The sequence below is a fragment of the Ursus arctos genome, unplaced genomic scaffold (genome assembly GCF_023065955.2).
Source record: "Ursus arctos isolate Adak ecotype North America unplaced genomic scaffold, UrsArc2.0 scaffold_24, whole genome shotgun sequence".
NCBI lineage: Eukaryota > Metazoa > Chordata > Mammalia > Carnivora > Ursidae > Ursus > Ursus arctos.
In genome coordinates, this window is record NW_026622919.1 from 13,337,949 (window position 1) to 13,354,788 (window position 16,840).

A 16,840-nucleotide genomic window follows, 5' to 3' on the forward strand; every position below is an offset into this window, starting at 1 on the left:
CACCAACCTCAAATACCAATCACAGAGGCGTCAGAATGTAATGGTTAAAAACACAGGCTCTGCGGCCAGACTGCTTGGGTCTAAATGCCAGGTCTACCACTGTGTTACCTTGGGCAAGACACTTGCCCTCTCTGACCCTTAATTTTCTCTTCAGTGAAATGAGCATACTAAAATTCCTGCCCCACAGGGTTGCTCTAAGGATTAAAGCAATACCTAGGAAGATATGCCTGGAATATATTATCATCATCACAACAGCTAATGTTATATAGAAAGTACACAGCAGGGGCACCTGGGTGGCTCAGTCAGTTAAGTGTCCGCCTTCAGCTCAGTTCGTGATCCCAGGGTCCTGGGATGGAGCCCTGCATTGGGCTCCCTGCTCAGTGAGGAGCCTGCTTCTCTCTCTCTCCCTCTGTCCCTACCCCCACCCCGGTGCCACCAACTGTGCTCTCAAATAAATACATATTTTTTTTAAAAAAGGAAAGTACACAGCAATAAATATTAGTGACTGGGTGTTATTTGTTGAATGTTAGGTGAGTGTTGGGATACAGAAACAGAATTGTACTAGGTCACTGTAGGAGATTCATATGGCCTAGATTTGGCAATTTTACCACCCACGTCTATACTTCAGTTTGCCTCTTGAAGGTTTCTGTTATCTGTGCTTTCCTCGCTGGGTACATTCTTATTAAGTTTCCATAAACATAATTTTTATCTTCAAATGTCTTTCATATTAAAAATAAGAAATGTTTTAAGGAAATTAAATACAAAAGTAAGTCTCTTAAAGAGGTCGTGGGATGTAGCAAAAAGAACACTACCTGTTGCCAGGAGACCTGAGCCTGATCTGGCTTTGCTGCAGACTTTGGATAAACCACCTAAGCTGCAAGAACCTTAGTTTTCTCACAAGTAAGGTAAAAACAATAAAACTTTCTTTAGTTTTACTAATGAGCTCAAAGTAAAAAACAGAAGAATGTATGCTGAAGTGTTCTATAGGGGCACCTGGGTGGCTCAGTTGGCTAAGCATCTGCCTTCAGCTCAGGTTGTGATTCCAGGGTTCTGGGATCAAACCCTGCATCAGGCTCCCTGTTCCTCGGGGAGCCTGCTTTTCCCTCTCCCTCTGCCTGCTACACCCCCAGCTTGTGCGCACTCTCACTCTCTCTGTCAAATAAATAAAGTCTTTTAAAAGATAAAATAAAAGGCAAAACAAAGAAACAAACCTTAATAAAATTTAACTAGATGGCAAGACAACCATCTAATCCAAAAGCTGAAAATTGTGGGTTTGCATTAAAAAACAAAACACTTATACCCTGCCACCCCCCAGTCCTCTACCTGCCTCCTTCACAAAAAAATAACCCACACCTGTGCCTTGTTTTGTTCCACTGGTTCACTAGCTTAAAAAAGAAAAACAAATCCAGATGGCTTTAATTTTACCCAGTTCAACAGGCACCAACATTCCCTGTTACCAATTTGACACCTAAAAAGGCATCTGAGTTTGCAAGTCTTTTCAACCATCTTGAACTAACCACAATCTCCTAAATAAATGCCATACACACGGTTACTACAACTATAAATGAAATTTTTTTTTCTTACTGACCTATAAGCTATCTGAGGGCAAGAGCTTCATCTCATAATAATCTTTGTACTCCCCACAATGTCTAGCACTGATTACTGACAGTAGGCTATTAGAAGAAAAAGGTAAAGGGAAGATTTTTTCCTCCCAGGTCTCAGTTTTAGGAATAGCTGTATTTTTTTTAAAGCAAATGGTTTCTTCCTTTGGACACTAGCAATCTAGGACTTCCAAAGTGGTGGTTCAGGGGCTGACTTTGACCCATACATATGTTTTGTTCGATCTATGTGGTATTGGCTCAAACGTGTTTTAAAACAGATTTGTGTCATTTCTAAATATTGAGGCAATTCATATAAAAAAAACCTCCATTTTCCTGGTTTCTCCCTCAAATTAGAAGAGTTGACAAGGCTTGGCCTTCATCCCCAATAGGCAAAGATTAACTGGAGGTGAAGCTGCCCCCTTTCCCTGGACAGGTGCTCAGAAGTTCACTTGGCTCACTAGGCAGGATAGCATGGTAAGAGCACAAGCTCCAGAATCAGTCAGCTTGGTCTGCATCCTGGCTCCACCACTTTACTAGCTGTATGACCTTGGAACACGTGACTCAACTTCTTTTAGACTGTTTTCATGTCTGTAAAATAAGAAGAACAACAATACCTATCACCTAGGGCTAAGGTGAGGACCGAATGAGCTAACGCATGTAAGCACTCAGAAGGGTGTCTGGCACTGTAGAAAGTATTCACTAAATGCCAGCGATTGTTATCTGCCTGGCACTATAGGTGTTTTCCAACCCTTATATACAAGATGTTTCTTTACACTAGCTGCCAGTAAGTACAGAGATGAATTTATGGCTCCCCTCCATCAAGTGTACTGCAGTTAAGAAATTCAGGTGTATCAACTTCATCATCTTTCCCTATCCCTGTCTTTTGTAAAGCTCTATTAAATCCTTTATCAGAAAAAGGAGAAGTACTGAAAAGGTTTCTTTCCAAGAAATAGTACTGTGAAATAATACTTGACACTCCTCCTGTCCCTGAATTTATTACACTTAAATGTACTTATGCAGTAAGCTTTTTAAAGGACAAAAACAACTCTATTAGTACATGCATCCCAGGTGAATAGCAATAAATATTTGTGGCTGGATTGGTCAAGGAATTTAATGAGGACTGAGTGTAAGGATTTTTTTTTTTTTTTAAGATTTTATTTATTTATTTAACAGAGATAGAGACAGCCAGCGAGAGAGGGAGGGAACACAGCAGGGGGAGTGGGAGAGGAAGAAGCAGGCTCATAGCGGAGGAGCCTGATGTGGGGCTCGATTCCATAACGCCGAGACCACACCCTGAGCTGAAGGCAGGCGCTTAACCGCTGTGACACCCAGGAGCTCCTGAGTGTAAGGATTCTTAGCAACAACCATCCAAACCCTAGTCAGACAAACCTAGTTTTGAAACCCCCAGTTCTATTACTAACTGTAATGTTCCACAAGAAACTCCCCAAGCCTTGGTTTCTTTATATATAAAATGATACATGAAGTTGCCTGGCACATGGGGGGGGGGTTAATAAATGTTAGGATCAAGTTAAATTCCTGTTCCAGGGGAGATAAGCGGTTGAGCTAAGCCACTGTTCATGACCTCCCCTAATGAGGTTATCCTGAACTTCTGTGACTATTTGTCTTTACTTCTGCAGTTCCCGCTCCAGGAACGGCTCCTCCCCATCCCACTTTTCTTAAGGCCCAATACAAACGTCAACTTCTCTGGAAAACCTTCCCTTATCCCACCAGTAAGAACGAACAGCTTCCTTCTCTGTGTTCCAACGGCACGTTTATACTTGTGTGACACTCACCACCATGCCTGATTCGTCTAATTCGTGATGTATACGAACTCCGTAAGGGCAGGGGTCCTGTGCTAATCACCTTCGCCCTACCACTTTCCTAACCCTTCGCCTGGCTAAAAGCCAGGAACATCCCATGATCCGTAAACAACTTAACGACATAAATTGATTCAGCAAGGGCAATAGACCTCAACTCTCTAACCTAGCCTGAACGCTAAAGCGGCCTTAACCCCTGGGAAACTGCTAAAGTAAACGTTAAACAGTACCAAGAAAAGGCAAAAAGTACTATGGGGCCCCAACTCCTCCGGGAAGTGGCCATCTGTCCTGGGGAGGGTTTGGGAAGCTGTATGCACTAGCATGCTCCCGCTGCGGAGCGGACCTGGGACCTCCTACTCATGCAGGCCCAACTCGGGCTGGGCAGGCAGTGGGGAACGCGCCCTCCAGCCGGCAGGCCCCGAGGCCTAAGCAAGCTCCGCGCCGTGACTCAGCCCTTGGCGCCCGCCAACAGCCAGCCGGCCTCCCCTCACCTTGGCCAGCTTCTCGCACTCGGGCAGTCGCTGATCCACCGTGGCGCTGTAGTCCACCTCCATCTTGACGATGCGCCCATCAGCCCGCTCCGAGCCGCCGTCCGCCATGGTCCCTGCCTGAACGTCCCTTGATGTCCCCCTGCTTCGGCCACCACTCGTCACCCACACCGGAAGCCTCCTGCTCACCCGCTCAGGCAGTGCGTGGGGAGCCCGCGCGAAGGACCCCACGAGGCCCCCTGCGCTGGCCGCCAGTCAGGCACTGCCGCGGACAGCCCTGGGGGGGCGGGGTTAGGAGGGGCTCACCCTCGCCCCTGAAGCTCACGTCAGGTTTTGTCTCGGTGACAGGCTTTTCATCCAAAATTTGCGGTGAGGAGAATTAGTGTTAGCAGACTAGACCGCCCCATATATTCTTACATTCCTGCTTTGAAATATTATTTCTCAGAACCGTAGGCAAGTCGCTTAACTTTTGTTGCATCTCAGTGTTCTCATCTCTGCATGAGCAGGCTGAAATAAACCCTAAAGAAAAAAGTTCTAAAGTTTTCACCTGGTTGAGAATCTTGGGGGTTTAATCTGTGGCATCTCTTAAAGCTCAAAGAGAAGGTATGATAGCGGTTCGGTGATAAAACAAGTATTTGTTTTCATTTTTACTATAATACCTTATGTGAATAATAGGAATCTTTAGAAAGACATTTTATTGGCTATCTGGACTCTTGTGGGCATCGAGCAGTTCATGTATGCGAGGTTATTTCAATATTTAAGGACCGTACAAGTTTTCATTATTATTCGCACCATCTAGGTCCCTATTAAAAAGTTTAGGATGCTTGAAAAGTGAGAATGAGTTTGTGTGTGGTGTGTGGTCAAAGTGTCAGTCAGCAGTAGCCTCCCAAGCAAATGGGAAATCTTGGAATGGTCTACCTGTTAGTGAATTTGATCAGCACCAACATCGCTTTCTATATGCTGAATAGACTTGTTTTGTTGTTGTTGTTTGTTTTTACTGTTTGTTTTACTGTTCTGTAATCAAAATCATGGGTAATATAACCCATCTGCACACATAATTAAAAAAAACAACAAAATATCCTAGGTGTAATGTAAAGGAGAGGCATTGCAAAATAGCAAAATAATATATATTTCAAAATATAAAGGTTAGGAGTGCCTGGCTGGCTCAGTCTGAGGAGCATGCAACTCTTGATTTCCGGGTGGTGAGTTCCAGCCCCACCTTGGGTGTAGAGATATTTAAGTAAATAAATAAATAAACTTCAAAATATAAAGGCTAACATATGTCTATCATAGGAGATAAAAAAGAAGTAGTCATTTGCATGTACACATATATAACAACTGTAAAAGCAAAATCTGCAATAGATATGTTTTCATTGGTTCCCCAGGCATCATAAGGGCTTACTGTGAGTGGCATGATTTTTCCAAAATGGTGTACAACTTCTTGGTAAAGTTCTGTCTATATGAAAGTACAGTCTTCCATTGTTTTTCACATAGAAGAATTCTTAGAAATTTTTTGTGCAGGGGTGTCTCAGTGACACAGTTTGTTGAGCGTCCAACTTTTGATTTCTGCTCCGGTCATGATCTCGGGGTGGTCAGATCCAGCCCCGGGTTGGGCTCCATGCTCAGTGGGGAGTCTGCTTGATATTCTCTCCCTCTGCCCCTCCCAGTCTGCCCTCACATGTGTATGCTCACGTTCTTGCTCTCTCTCTCACATACATCAATCTTTAAAAAAAGTTTTAGTGTATATTGAACCTTCAAAAAAATAGCTTAGCATATGTGAAATGGAGTTATAGCCTAGGCCTCAGACACATAAGTAGGTGTCTGGCAGGACATTGAAAAATCAGGTGGAATGTGGGACAATATTTTGCTGTGCAAATTTGTTACATTGTAGATGTCTGGCATCCCAATTATATGCTGATACCTCCCTTCCCCCCACCAATGATCGTGACAACCTGATACCCACACAAATTTCTAGAACGTACACTAGGAGCCAAAACCTGTTGAGACAGGCTAGGCTAAGCTGCTTTCTGGCTCTGTATTCGGTGTGCGCGTGGTTTGACTAGAGACAAAGTATTTGGAGGTCTACATTTTGTATGAAGAGTGTGAAAACACAAAAAGTAACAAAGGTGTAATGGAATAAATGGATTTATGGTTTCCAGGACTCAAAAAATAAGAGTGAGAGAGGGTCTAAGAGAGAGGTTAAAGGTGGAGAAAACTCTAATTGGCTCTCAATACACCAAACTGAAGCCCTTCCTCACTAGGCTTAGAGGTAACGGAAAACGAAAGCACATTGAAATCTAAGGAAAAGCTTGAAAAGGAAACAACAACAACAACAAAAAGTAAAGAAGGAACTCAGTAAAAGTCTGAGAAATGGTCTGAGAAAATAGGTAAAGTACTGTTATATAGATAGACTCTTTATAAATCCTTTATCTGGGGGAGTCTGACATTGTAAGTAAGAATTTAGTTTCAGAAGAGAGAATTAGCAAAGAATAAGGAATCTGAAAGGTAGAAATGAAACCGCAACAGAAATGTAAAGATAGATGGAAAGTAAGACGGACACAGTAGTTGGGGCATCTTGCTGGCTCAGTCCCCAGTCTGCTGATCTCCGGTTCTGAGTTCAAGCCCCACGCTAGGCTGAGAGATTAAAAAAAAAAAAAAAAAAAGATAGGGGTTATAACAATGCAATTAAAAAAAAAAAAACGATGGACACTCTAGAGCCTCAGCTAGACTTGACTTTAAACTGAACACTTCTCTTCCTCATTCTTGAAGGCTCCCCCTCCCGTTCCCCTTCATTTGTTTTTCTGTAGAATCCTTTGTTCCAGGAACTCCTTACCAATATTGACATCCTGCTGACCTCCATGTATACTTAGTAACGAGACTCATGGCCAGTGCCAGTGCTGGTCATGAGACCACCTTGAAGATGTGACCTTCCCAGCTGGCAGCACAGACCAGATTCCTATCCAAACCGCCCAGATCCTGTATTTTCCTATAAACCCCCTCAGCCTTGTACCCCGGGCAGGCTTGCAGTCTTTGGAGCCATTAGCCGGCTGCAGCCTCCTTTGCCTGGCAGAGTAATAAACTGTCTTGCCTCTGTAAACCCAAACTCTGTCTCCGAGTTACTGCTCTGGAGCACAGAGGTCGATTTTCTGCAACAGAAAGAAATACTGATTGGAAAAACTGTGGTAATGTATATCATGATACTGATTATTGAAACTCATGTGTCTCTATATTAACAACTATGTTTGTTTTCATATTTGGCATCTCTGCATGTTTGGCTTATTGGCCGTGCACACATCAGACCCAAAGTTCCCACCTTTGTGAAGTGAACATTCTAATGGGGAATATAGATAATAAAAATGTAAATATGTAGCAGGGATGATAGTGAATGGGAGGTGGTCAAGGAAGGCCAGAGTCATGAGCCAAGACCGGCAGTAAATAAGAGTCTTTTTCTTTTTTCTTTTCTCCTATGTAATCTCTACCCCTAAGGTGGGGCTTGAACTCCTAACCCTGAGACCAAGAGTGGTATGCTCCACAGACTGAGCGCCCCAGGAAAGGAGTCTTGCAGCTAGTTGGACGAAGAAGATTCCAGGCAGAGGTGAGAGCAAGAACCCTGAGGTGAGAGCAATCAGATCACCCTGGCTTGCGTGAAGACCAGAACGAGTGAGGGCAGGAGTTGCAGGAGATGAGGTTTCGACCATTGTAAGGACTTGGTTTTTAATCTGAGTAAGGTGAGAAGCCAGTGGGGGGGTTTTAGGTGAAGGAGTGGCACGAGTCGACTTATACAGTGAAAGAATCATTCTGGCTGCTGTATGGTGACTAGGTTGAGCAGAAGCTGGGAGACCAGCTGGGAAGTTATTGCAATAATTTGGGAGGGAAATGATGGTGGCTTGGACTAAGGTAGGAGACAGCAGAAGTGGTGAGAAAGGGCTAGATCCTGGATACAACCTGAAGATAGAGCCAAGATCAGATTTGCTGTTGGCCATGCGGGGAGAGAGGTCAAATATGTCAGCAAGATTTTTGGCGTGAGTGTCCGGAAAGATGGAGTTGCCATTTACCAAGAAGGAGCAGGTTAGGGACAAGCAAGTCAGACAGAAAAGGACAGAAGCCCAGTTTTGGATATGGTAAGTTTGAGGGCCCTATGGGTATCCAGTGACAATGTTGAAAAGGCAAATGCATAGACAAGGGTCAAATTAGGGGGAGTCCTTAGGGCCAGAGCGTTTGAATTTAGGAGTCATTAACATATTGATTGCATCTAAAGCCAAGAGGTTTATATTACAGAAATGTTCCTGAAATGTATGTGAAACATTTGTTTTTGTAAATTGCTTCTTTTCAGTGGGAGGAGCGCCTGGCTGGCTCAGTGTAGGGAGCATTCAACTCTTGATCTTGGGGTCATGAGTTCAAGCCCCATGTTCAGTGTGGAGATTACTTAAATGAATAAAAACTTAAAATAAGGGCAGTGGGAGAACTTTGTATTTTCAAGTCTGTTGTAAATCATTTTCAAGAAAATTATACTGCATTTTATCTTTTGAGTAAATCTCTTGGACCTGTGTTAGAATTATTTCATGTCAAGTACCATTATATCAAGTGAATAAAAAGAATCATAGTGTTCATTTTCTCTTGCTGCTGTCAAAAATAATCCTGTATTTAGTGGCTCAAAACAACAGAAACTGATTCTTTCACAGTCTGGAGTTCAGAAGTCTGAAATCAGTATCACTGGGCCGAAATCAAGGTATCGCAGGGCCATGCTCCCTCTGGAGGCTCTAGGGAACAATCCCTTCCTTGTCTCTTCCAGCTTCCAGTGTTTGTGGCCATTCCTTGGCTTGTGGCCTCATTAGGCCAATCTCTGCCTTCACGGTCACGTGGCTTTCTCCTCTTCAGTGTGTGTATCAGTCTCCCTTTGCTTTTCTCTTACGTACACTTATGACTGTATGTAGGGCCCACCCAGATAATCCAGATTAATCTTCTTTTCTCAAAGTCTTTAACTTAATCACATCTCCAAAGACCCTTTTTCTTTCTTTCTCTTTTCCTTTTTTTTTTAAGATTTTATTTTATTTTATTTTATTTACTTATTTAAAAGATTTTATTTATTTATTTAACAGAGAGAGAGACAGCCAGGGAGAGAGGGAACACAAGCAGGGGGAGTAGGAGAGGAAGAAGCAGGCTCCCAGTGGAGGAGCCTGATGCGGGGCTCAATCCCAGAACGCCGGGATCATGCCCTGAGCCGAAGGCAGACGCTTAACGCCTGAGCCACCCAGGCGCCCCTTAAAATTTTATTTTTAAGTAATCTCTACACCCAACATGAGGCTCAAACTGACAACCCTGACAAGATCAAGAATCCCATGCCATACTGATCGAGCCAGCCAGGTGCCCCCCAAAGACCCTTTTCCTAATAAGGTAACATTTTCAGTTTAGGTTTAGGACCTGATATCTCTGGGAGCCATTATTTAGCCTAATCACAGTCACCTAACCAATTGTTACACTGTGGTTTTGATATAAATGACTACATGCTTTTTCTTTTTTTTTTAATTGACCTTAAAGATTTCATAGAAAACAAGAGACACAAATCGGTTCTTCCCTTATGACTACATACTCTTAATAGCAAACATATACAATATATACAAACAATATATACAAACAATATACATATACAAACAATAACTCCCTCTTTTTCTCTCTGGTAACACTTAAAATATTCCATAAAAAGTCAAATATCATGCTATCTCTATGGTACAACATAGCTAAGAAATACTATTTCCAGGCGAACCTGGCTGGCTCAGTCAGGAAAGTGTGTGACTCTTGATCTCAGGGTTGTTAGTTCCAGCCCCACAACAAAGGTAGTGATTACTTAAAAAAAAATAAAATGTTTTGGGGCGCCTGGGTGGCACAGTCGTTAAGCGTCTGCCTTCAGCTCAGGGCGTGATCCCAGCGTTCTGGGATCGAGCCCCACATCAGGCTCCTCCACTAGGAGCCTGCTTCTTCCTCTCCCACTCCCCCTGCTTGTGTTCCCTCTCTCGCTGGCTGTCTCTGTTAAATGAATAAAATTTTAAAAAAAATCTTAAAAAGTAAATAAAATGTTAAAAAAAAAGAAGAAATACTATTTTCAGATCTGTGTAGAGATCATTTGGTGATGCTAGTTCAAAAATGCTTTGGCATTAAGTAGCTACAATGATTGTACAGGTGCTTCTTTTTAAACGACACTCAGGATCAAGGACAGTGTCCTCTTTCATCACTAAAACTTGTTTCCAGTGAGTATAGGTTACATATAGTCTCATAATTTATCTTAAAATATTTGATGTTTTGCCAATTTCTATAAAAACAAGAAATGCAATAAAACATTGATACATTTATTATTAGCTTATTTGTTAAAATAAAAAAAAAGACAAAACTATACCTTTGGCCACAGAACTTTCAGGTTTTTTTCTGTGTGAAGCAATTTATACCACATCATTGTCAATTAATTTTTATTTTATGAGCTCACAGCTCCAAGCGATTATACATCAAAGGCATTCTCTGTATTTAATAGAGGCCTGATAAATGGGTCTACACATAAGAATTGCCTTGGGTCTTGCTGTTTGTAGTTGTATTAAGAATGAATTTATCATTTGCTTAGTACCTAACAAGGTCAGACACAGGTGTTTAAAGCACACACACACACACACCCAGACATGGACTTTGCTGGAATTAAACAATATTTAATAAAAACGAATTGCAAAGGATAACATTTGGTTTTCAAAAATAACCCCTAAAAATGGGGTATGTGATGTGGACACAGGAACCAACCTGCAAAAGCTTCCAGTGTCCAAAGCTGGAACAATTTGAGCAACAAAACTAACATAGTATTGAATTGTTATTCAATAAATATGCATGAGTCCAACTGATATAAATAAATAATTGAATAAATAAATGAAGAGACAAGTCTCACAGAATTCCATATTATATATGTAGATACTCTCTCCTCAGGAGGCAGGCGTAATTCCCCTCCCTGGATTGTGGGCTGGACTTAATGACCCACGTCCAAAGAACAGAGTATGGAAAAGGAAAAATAGTAACTTTACAATGGAAAAAATTGGCAGATATGACCTTCACCAAGTGATTGAGGTTAAGGTCAAGCCCTTCATCAAGGGCTACTTTGGTAATGTAAGGCAGATCATGGGAATGAGAAGGTACATCTTTATATTACTGTGATGTAAACAGTTTTATCCTTCTCTCCTTAGACCTAATTTTGACAAGTTGGAAGTCAGTGTCTCCAAAAGCTTCTTGGAGTAGCTAAACATTTAGATAAGATTAATGAATGTTACACTAATACAGTGCTTCTCTACGGTAGGACTTTCTCCCTCCCTATGCACCCTCACATTTGGCAGGGTATGTGTGTGTGGGGGGGTGCTACTAATATTTAGTGGGTAGAGACCAGGGATGCTGTTAAACATCCGACAGTGACCACCACAACAAGGAATTATCTGGCACCAAGTTTCAGTACCTCTGAGACTGCGAACCCTGAACTAATTATATACATACACTTAATAGATGTTTACTGGGTTCCTACACCACGCCTTATACCAGGATACATTTTCCAGATGATACAGAGAGGACATGGTCTGTCTTCTCTGGAAGCTTAAGATCATGCCGGGCAATTGGAAAACAGGTGGAATACTTTAGCATTGTATATGACATTTTCTATATAAAGGCCACACTTACATGCAAACGAGAACCAAAATGAATAGTCCAGATAAGTGTTCCTGGTTGTCTAGAAAGGTAAAGAGTTGTCTAGAACAGCTCTGTATGTAAGAGATGGAACTTTCAATGGGCTTTGACAAACCCACAGACCTTATATACAGTGAGTAGGAAAGAGGAAGATGGAAATAACCATAGTATTTTACTTTAGAGGTACCAGGGATATTCTAGGAATGAAACATGACTTGAATAGTCACAAAGACTGTTGGTACACTCTTCTTTCAGATGCTACTTACAGAGTGGGTCACAGTTTTTTCACACAAACGGAGAAGAGGTTTCAGTGGGGGAGACGGGTACATCATCAGAATCCAGGTGAAGACAATGGATCGAAAAAGCTACTTAGATGATTGATTTTGATGTGCACCTCCCCCATCTCGCCTTTTGAGAACCCCTGCCGTCACAGACTGTCACTTATCCGAGGATATAGGCTGTCACAGACGTGTGTAGGCTAATACTCTTTCCCGTCTGCTCTTGTGATCATTCCGCACTGGTAACTTTACTCTTTTTCCTCTTTTTTCCCTTTGTGCCCCACGCCCATTTTTAAATATGTGATAATCAGTAACTGTAGATTGTACTGTTGTTAATGGCTTATTACTACTCTTCTTAATGATGATAGTAGCCCCTTCAAAGCTCTTTGGAAGTAGATATTGCGGATTCCACTGGTTGAAAAGAAACAAAGATAGAATTCTTGCCAGACTCTCGCTGACGAGATCACTTAAAACACTTCAAAAAATGCATCTGACCAGTAGATGGCGATCTCTTCCCTTTGTGTGAATGAGTTATGAATGAATAAGCTCTCCCTTTGCCCTCCCCTCCCCCAAGCGCTGTTATAGTGAAAACCAATCCGTCCTCAAGTCCTTATCGAATCTTTAAAATTCATCCTCTTTTCTTCGGGTGCAGTCTAATTCAGACCCTCCCCATCTGTCTCCTGTAGTATTCTAATAACATGATAACCTCCTGCTTCTGCTATCCTTCTGTCCTCTCCCATCCAACACACTGCCATCAGAAATCACTTTTCCAAAAACAGATTGCTGAAAAATGGTGTCATGGGGGATGGAATGGGGGAGGGATTCTCTGTGCAGGCAATGGCAGGAGCAGAAGGGTCAAGGTAAAGTGGGCACCTTCTCCCCCGAACGGATTTGTCTCACCTGGATGTGCCAACGGATTTGTCTCACCTGGCTGTGGGGGGGGGGGGAGGTAACTGACTAGCAGGGGAAAGGTAGATTCAGAGTCTTGATCTCCCTGCCAAGGAATTTTAACTAGCTCAGGAGGCCACAGAGAATCAGTGAAAGGTTTGGAAGGTGGCAGGATTAGAGCTGTGCTTGAACAAGATTAATGTGACCAGGCATGCGGATGGACTGAATGAAAAGGAAGTTCAGGCAGCTTAGCAGAGTCAAGAGAGAAGCACATACAGTGTGATTTGCAGTCTGGGAAATGAGGAGAGGTAGTTTCTCAGCCATAATATTAATTTCAGTAAACACAGTTACAGAATCGATGTCAGGAAACGTCAAGGGAGCTGGGAGTATACCCACACTCTGACGTCCTGCGCGTGTGTGGATGTGGCTTAGCCATTGCATTGCCTAGCTGCCTTTGGGAAGAGGATTAGGTGCCAGAAAGCGAAACCACTACACTTGTTTTCAAGTAAGAAGTAGGAAAAAAAGGAAAAACAGCTTGAGCTTCTTTCCGTATCACAGGCTTTCAGTGTGTTATTATTCACCACTATAGTGTCAGATTTAGATTTTCCACCTCGAGGAATTTGGTTTAGCTTTAATTAGTTGCTGTGAATGTTTCCGAGCCAACTCCGGGAAGCATTTATCTAGAGAATAGTTTTCCCTAAAATATAAACTGGATATAGGGTGTTGTTTTTCTATGAGGCTTTGTATCATGTTCACACAGTTATAAATTCTCTCCAGCCATCTGGGTGATTTTCGCCACAGCCCACCATAGTTACACTGGTTATTTATTTATTAATCATAATTTTAAATACTATAATATCGAGACCATCTGCAGCACCACCCGAGCTCTCTGAGTAGCTGGAGGGCTGTAGAGCACACATTTTTTTTTCTGAGAAAAGATGATGCTTGCAGGTTATTCTGCATAGAGGCAAACGATGCATTTTTCATCCAGCAACTTTTCAGAAAAACAAGCTTAAAAATACCAGACAAATGAAAAACAGACTTCAGCAGTTACATGCAGCTTCCTGAGTAACTGAAGAATGTGCCTCTTGTGGTTAAAATGAGGGATCTGTTTAATATGGATGAAGTACCAACACTCCAGGCATTTTCATTGACATTTCACTGTGACTTTTTGAACTTAGGAGTGCTGACAGGAAAACCTACTCTTGCCGCCCCGAGAAGCCTGCGGTCGGACAGCAGAGCAGGCCAGGAGAGGTGAAAAGGCTACGTCTGCCCCACGTTCCCTCTTCCACGCCGTGGCACTTCCCAGTTATCCAGGATTCCCTCTCCGAAACCAGGCAGGAAACCAGGCAAGAGTTGGGTCTCAGGCTCCCAAAGCCCATCGCCTCTTCAACGCCGTACCAAAGTGAAAACGCTCGGGTGGGCATTTGTAAAGACCTTCTCCGAAGGTCAAGAAACACTTCTGCCTCTGGAAACCAGAAGCTACCGGGGTGGGGGGGCGGGGCAGAGCACCCAGGGAACACCTTGAGGACAGATTCGAAGGGTAAAGGAGCCAGGGAAGCCCCCTTTGCCGAACCTCCCCAGCGCCGGCCGGGCTCTGCTCCGGGGCAGCCCTGCCGTCTGGCAGGAGCTGGGGAGAGACATGCTGTTTTGTTTAAATCCTCCACATTCTTTGCCATTTCCCCATTGGCCGGATGGGGCTACCCTCCCCACCGCGGCCGCTGCTGATGTCAGCCTCGCTGGCGCTCGCTCCTCCCGCACCCACCTCCCCGGCCCGAGGCACACTGCAGCTCCGCGCGGACTCTCCGGCCCCGGCGCGGTGGCTGCAAACTCGCGGGCACGCACGGCGCTCGGGGAGCCGAGGGACTCGGGGGAGGGGACGTGCGCGGAAGGCGCCAGCTTCCTCTCGCCCGCCCCTCGCCGCGGCGAGCCCAGGTTGGAGGAACCCGGGGCCCCAGCCCGACAGAGCCGAGCGGCGGCGGCGGCTTCCTTTTTCTCCCGCTGCGAGCCCTGGAGCGCCTCGGGGACCGGCCCTAAAAAGAGCAGGAAATCTTGTTTACCGCCCGGGGAGAGGAGCCGATCGAGCCTTTGTCTGGAAAGTCAGCATCTCCAGCTCCGGCTGCAATGTGTTTCTGGTGACATTAGCATTGGCAGACCCGCCGGAGAAGGGGGGTCGCCAGGTTCATGTCTGCTTTCGGAGGCGGATCGAGCGGGTGACTTTTGTGCATTCGTTTTAATTTTCGGAAATCTCTCTCTTTTCCTCCCTTGCCCGCCACCGGGCATGTCCTGATCTGGCGGCCGCTCCTACCGCCCGGGGCTGCCTATCTGAGCCGTTTCCAGCGGGTCTCCCTCCCTTCCTCCCTGATCCCTCCCTGACTTTGCAACACCGCGTTCCGGGAGGACCGACTCGGCGAGGAAGGAGGCGGGGGAACCCCGAACACCCGGACCCGAACCTTGACATGCTCTCGGGCGGAGAGGAGGAAGCCAGGAGCTGAGCGCACCTCCGGGGCTGCTTCGCCGGCCGGCTCCGAGCGCAGGACTCCGGGCGCCCTGCCCTGCGCCTGGGCGGCAGCTTTGTTGATTTGGGGGGCGCCCCCCGCTTCCCGCCCCGGGGGCGCGCGACCGGCAGGACCATGCTGCTGAAGGAGTACCGGATCTGCATGCCGCTCACCGTGGACGAGGTAAGCGCCGCGCCGCACAGGGCCCGGCCTCGCCCGCTCCCGGCCCCCCGCCCCCCGCCCCAGGGCGCCGCGTATCCCGCTGCTGCCTCCCGGTCGGCGGGTCCACTGCGGGCGGCAGGGAAACCCTGCTGGAGCATTACCTCCCAAGCCAGAAGGCTGGAGGGGAGGAGGAAGGGGAGTTGCTGTTTCCACTTGTCACCCCAGCGGGGGAGGGCGGCGTTGGGTGGGGCGGTAGACTCTAGGTGGAGTCTTGGGGGGCACGCAGAATCCTGATTGTTGGGGATCCAGATGCACCAAAGGGAATTGTGCGCCCCTCCCTCCAATTAATAAAATGAATAAGGCAAACCTAAGCACCCCAGCGCGCTTGGGGGTGGGGAGGAGGCACCCCGTTCTGGCGTGGGCCCTGGCTCCCCTCCCGCGTTTTGCTGTAAGGTCTGGGGACGAGAGAAGCCTTTGCCCTCAGGATCTCCAGGCCCCGAGCCCCGCTGGGGGGCACCTCGGAGCCCTAGGGGAGTCCTCCCGGGCCCGGACTTCTTGCGGTCGCCGCCAGCCTGGGCGCCGCTCCCGCCACGCCCGCTCATCGAGGCTCGCAGACCCTGGCTTCGACCTTTCGCAAACCGCCTGGCTCGGAAACTTTCTGCGTCTCTTTCTTTAGCGGCGGGGAACGTGGTCTGCGGGCGAGCCGGGAGCGGCGGGGACTGCGGCGCGGCCACAGGAGGGCGCTCCAGCACGTGGGTGCGGGCCCGCCTGGGCCCTGGGTCCTGCCGCTGCAGGGCGGGCGGGGGGGCGAGGGGCAGGGGTTCGTCTTCTACCCGCTGCTCCTGTTCCCTTCTCCAGATCCCCGAAGCAGCAAGCTCCATCATTCAGGAAATGATGACTCAGTGAGGATTATTCAGGCCCCGGCTTCCCTTTCTTCTCCCTCGCCTCCCTACCTTTTTGGTGCTTTCACAATTGCTTAGCGCGTGTCCAGGGACATCAAGGAAGCGTGAAGCCAATCAGGGAAATTTGAAACTCACTGGTGTGGTTTAATGTGCCAAAGAAACCGGCGGGCCAAACTGAATTTATGCTTAAATATAAAGTATTTAATCCATCGGATATATTATTGAGCCATTGCCTTATGGAAGGGGATAGGTGCTTTCGGAAAGAAAAAGATATTTAACCGATAAAGTGTCTGTGCTCCCGAGGGGCTGTCTTAATCTGTCATTTGGATCAAGTGTTGAGGCAGGACCCAAGTACAATCCAAGGCAAGATGAAAGTAGCTCCGAGTTGACAAAACATACATCCTAGGAACACTGGCTACCGAAGAGAAAGGTCAGCTCCCGCCAGAGTGATCAACGTAGCGTTTCTGCCTGTTGGGCGTTTGAGGAGGTAACATTGGAGTAGTCC

The 16,840-nt window shown here is 45.8% G+C and overlaps 2 protein-coding genes and 1 long non-coding RNA gene across 3 annotated transcripts in view; 2 read left to right on the plus strand and 1 right to left on the minus strand.

Annotated features, from left to right (window-relative positions):
* PSMD12 (proteasome 26S subunit, non-ATPase 12) overlaps window positions 1-4,170 on the minus strand; it is a 28,394-nt gene extending 24,224 nt beyond the window's left edge. Inside the window, exon 1 of the mRNA XM_026512425.4 lies at window positions 3,910-4,170. Coding sequence (XP_026368210.1) covers window positions 3,910-4,017 — 108 coding nt within the window. The 5' untranslated portion in view covers window positions 4,018-4,170. The remainder of the gene's footprint in view (window positions 1-3,909) is intronic.
* Window positions 4,171-4,192: 22 nt separating this feature from the next.
* LOC123001778 (uncharacterized) lies at window positions 4,193-14,263 on the plus strand. The gene is made up of 3 exons (XR_006411036.2): window positions 4,193-4,275; window positions 7,393-7,521; window positions 13,955-14,263. It is a non-coding gene; the product is annotated as an uncharacterized LOC123001778 (long non-coding RNA).
* Window positions 14,264-14,312: 49 nt separating this feature from the next.
* The window catches only part of PITPNC1 (phosphatidylinositol transfer protein cytoplasmic 1), a 239,127-nt gene continuing 236,599 nt past the window's right edge, over window positions 14,313-16,840 (plus strand). Inside the window, exon 1 of the mRNA XM_044389120.3 lies at window positions 14,313-15,454. Coding sequence (XP_044245055.1) covers window positions 15,407-15,454 — 48 coding nt within the window. The 5' untranslated portion in view covers window positions 14,313-15,406. The remainder of the gene's footprint in view (window positions 15,455-16,840) is intronic.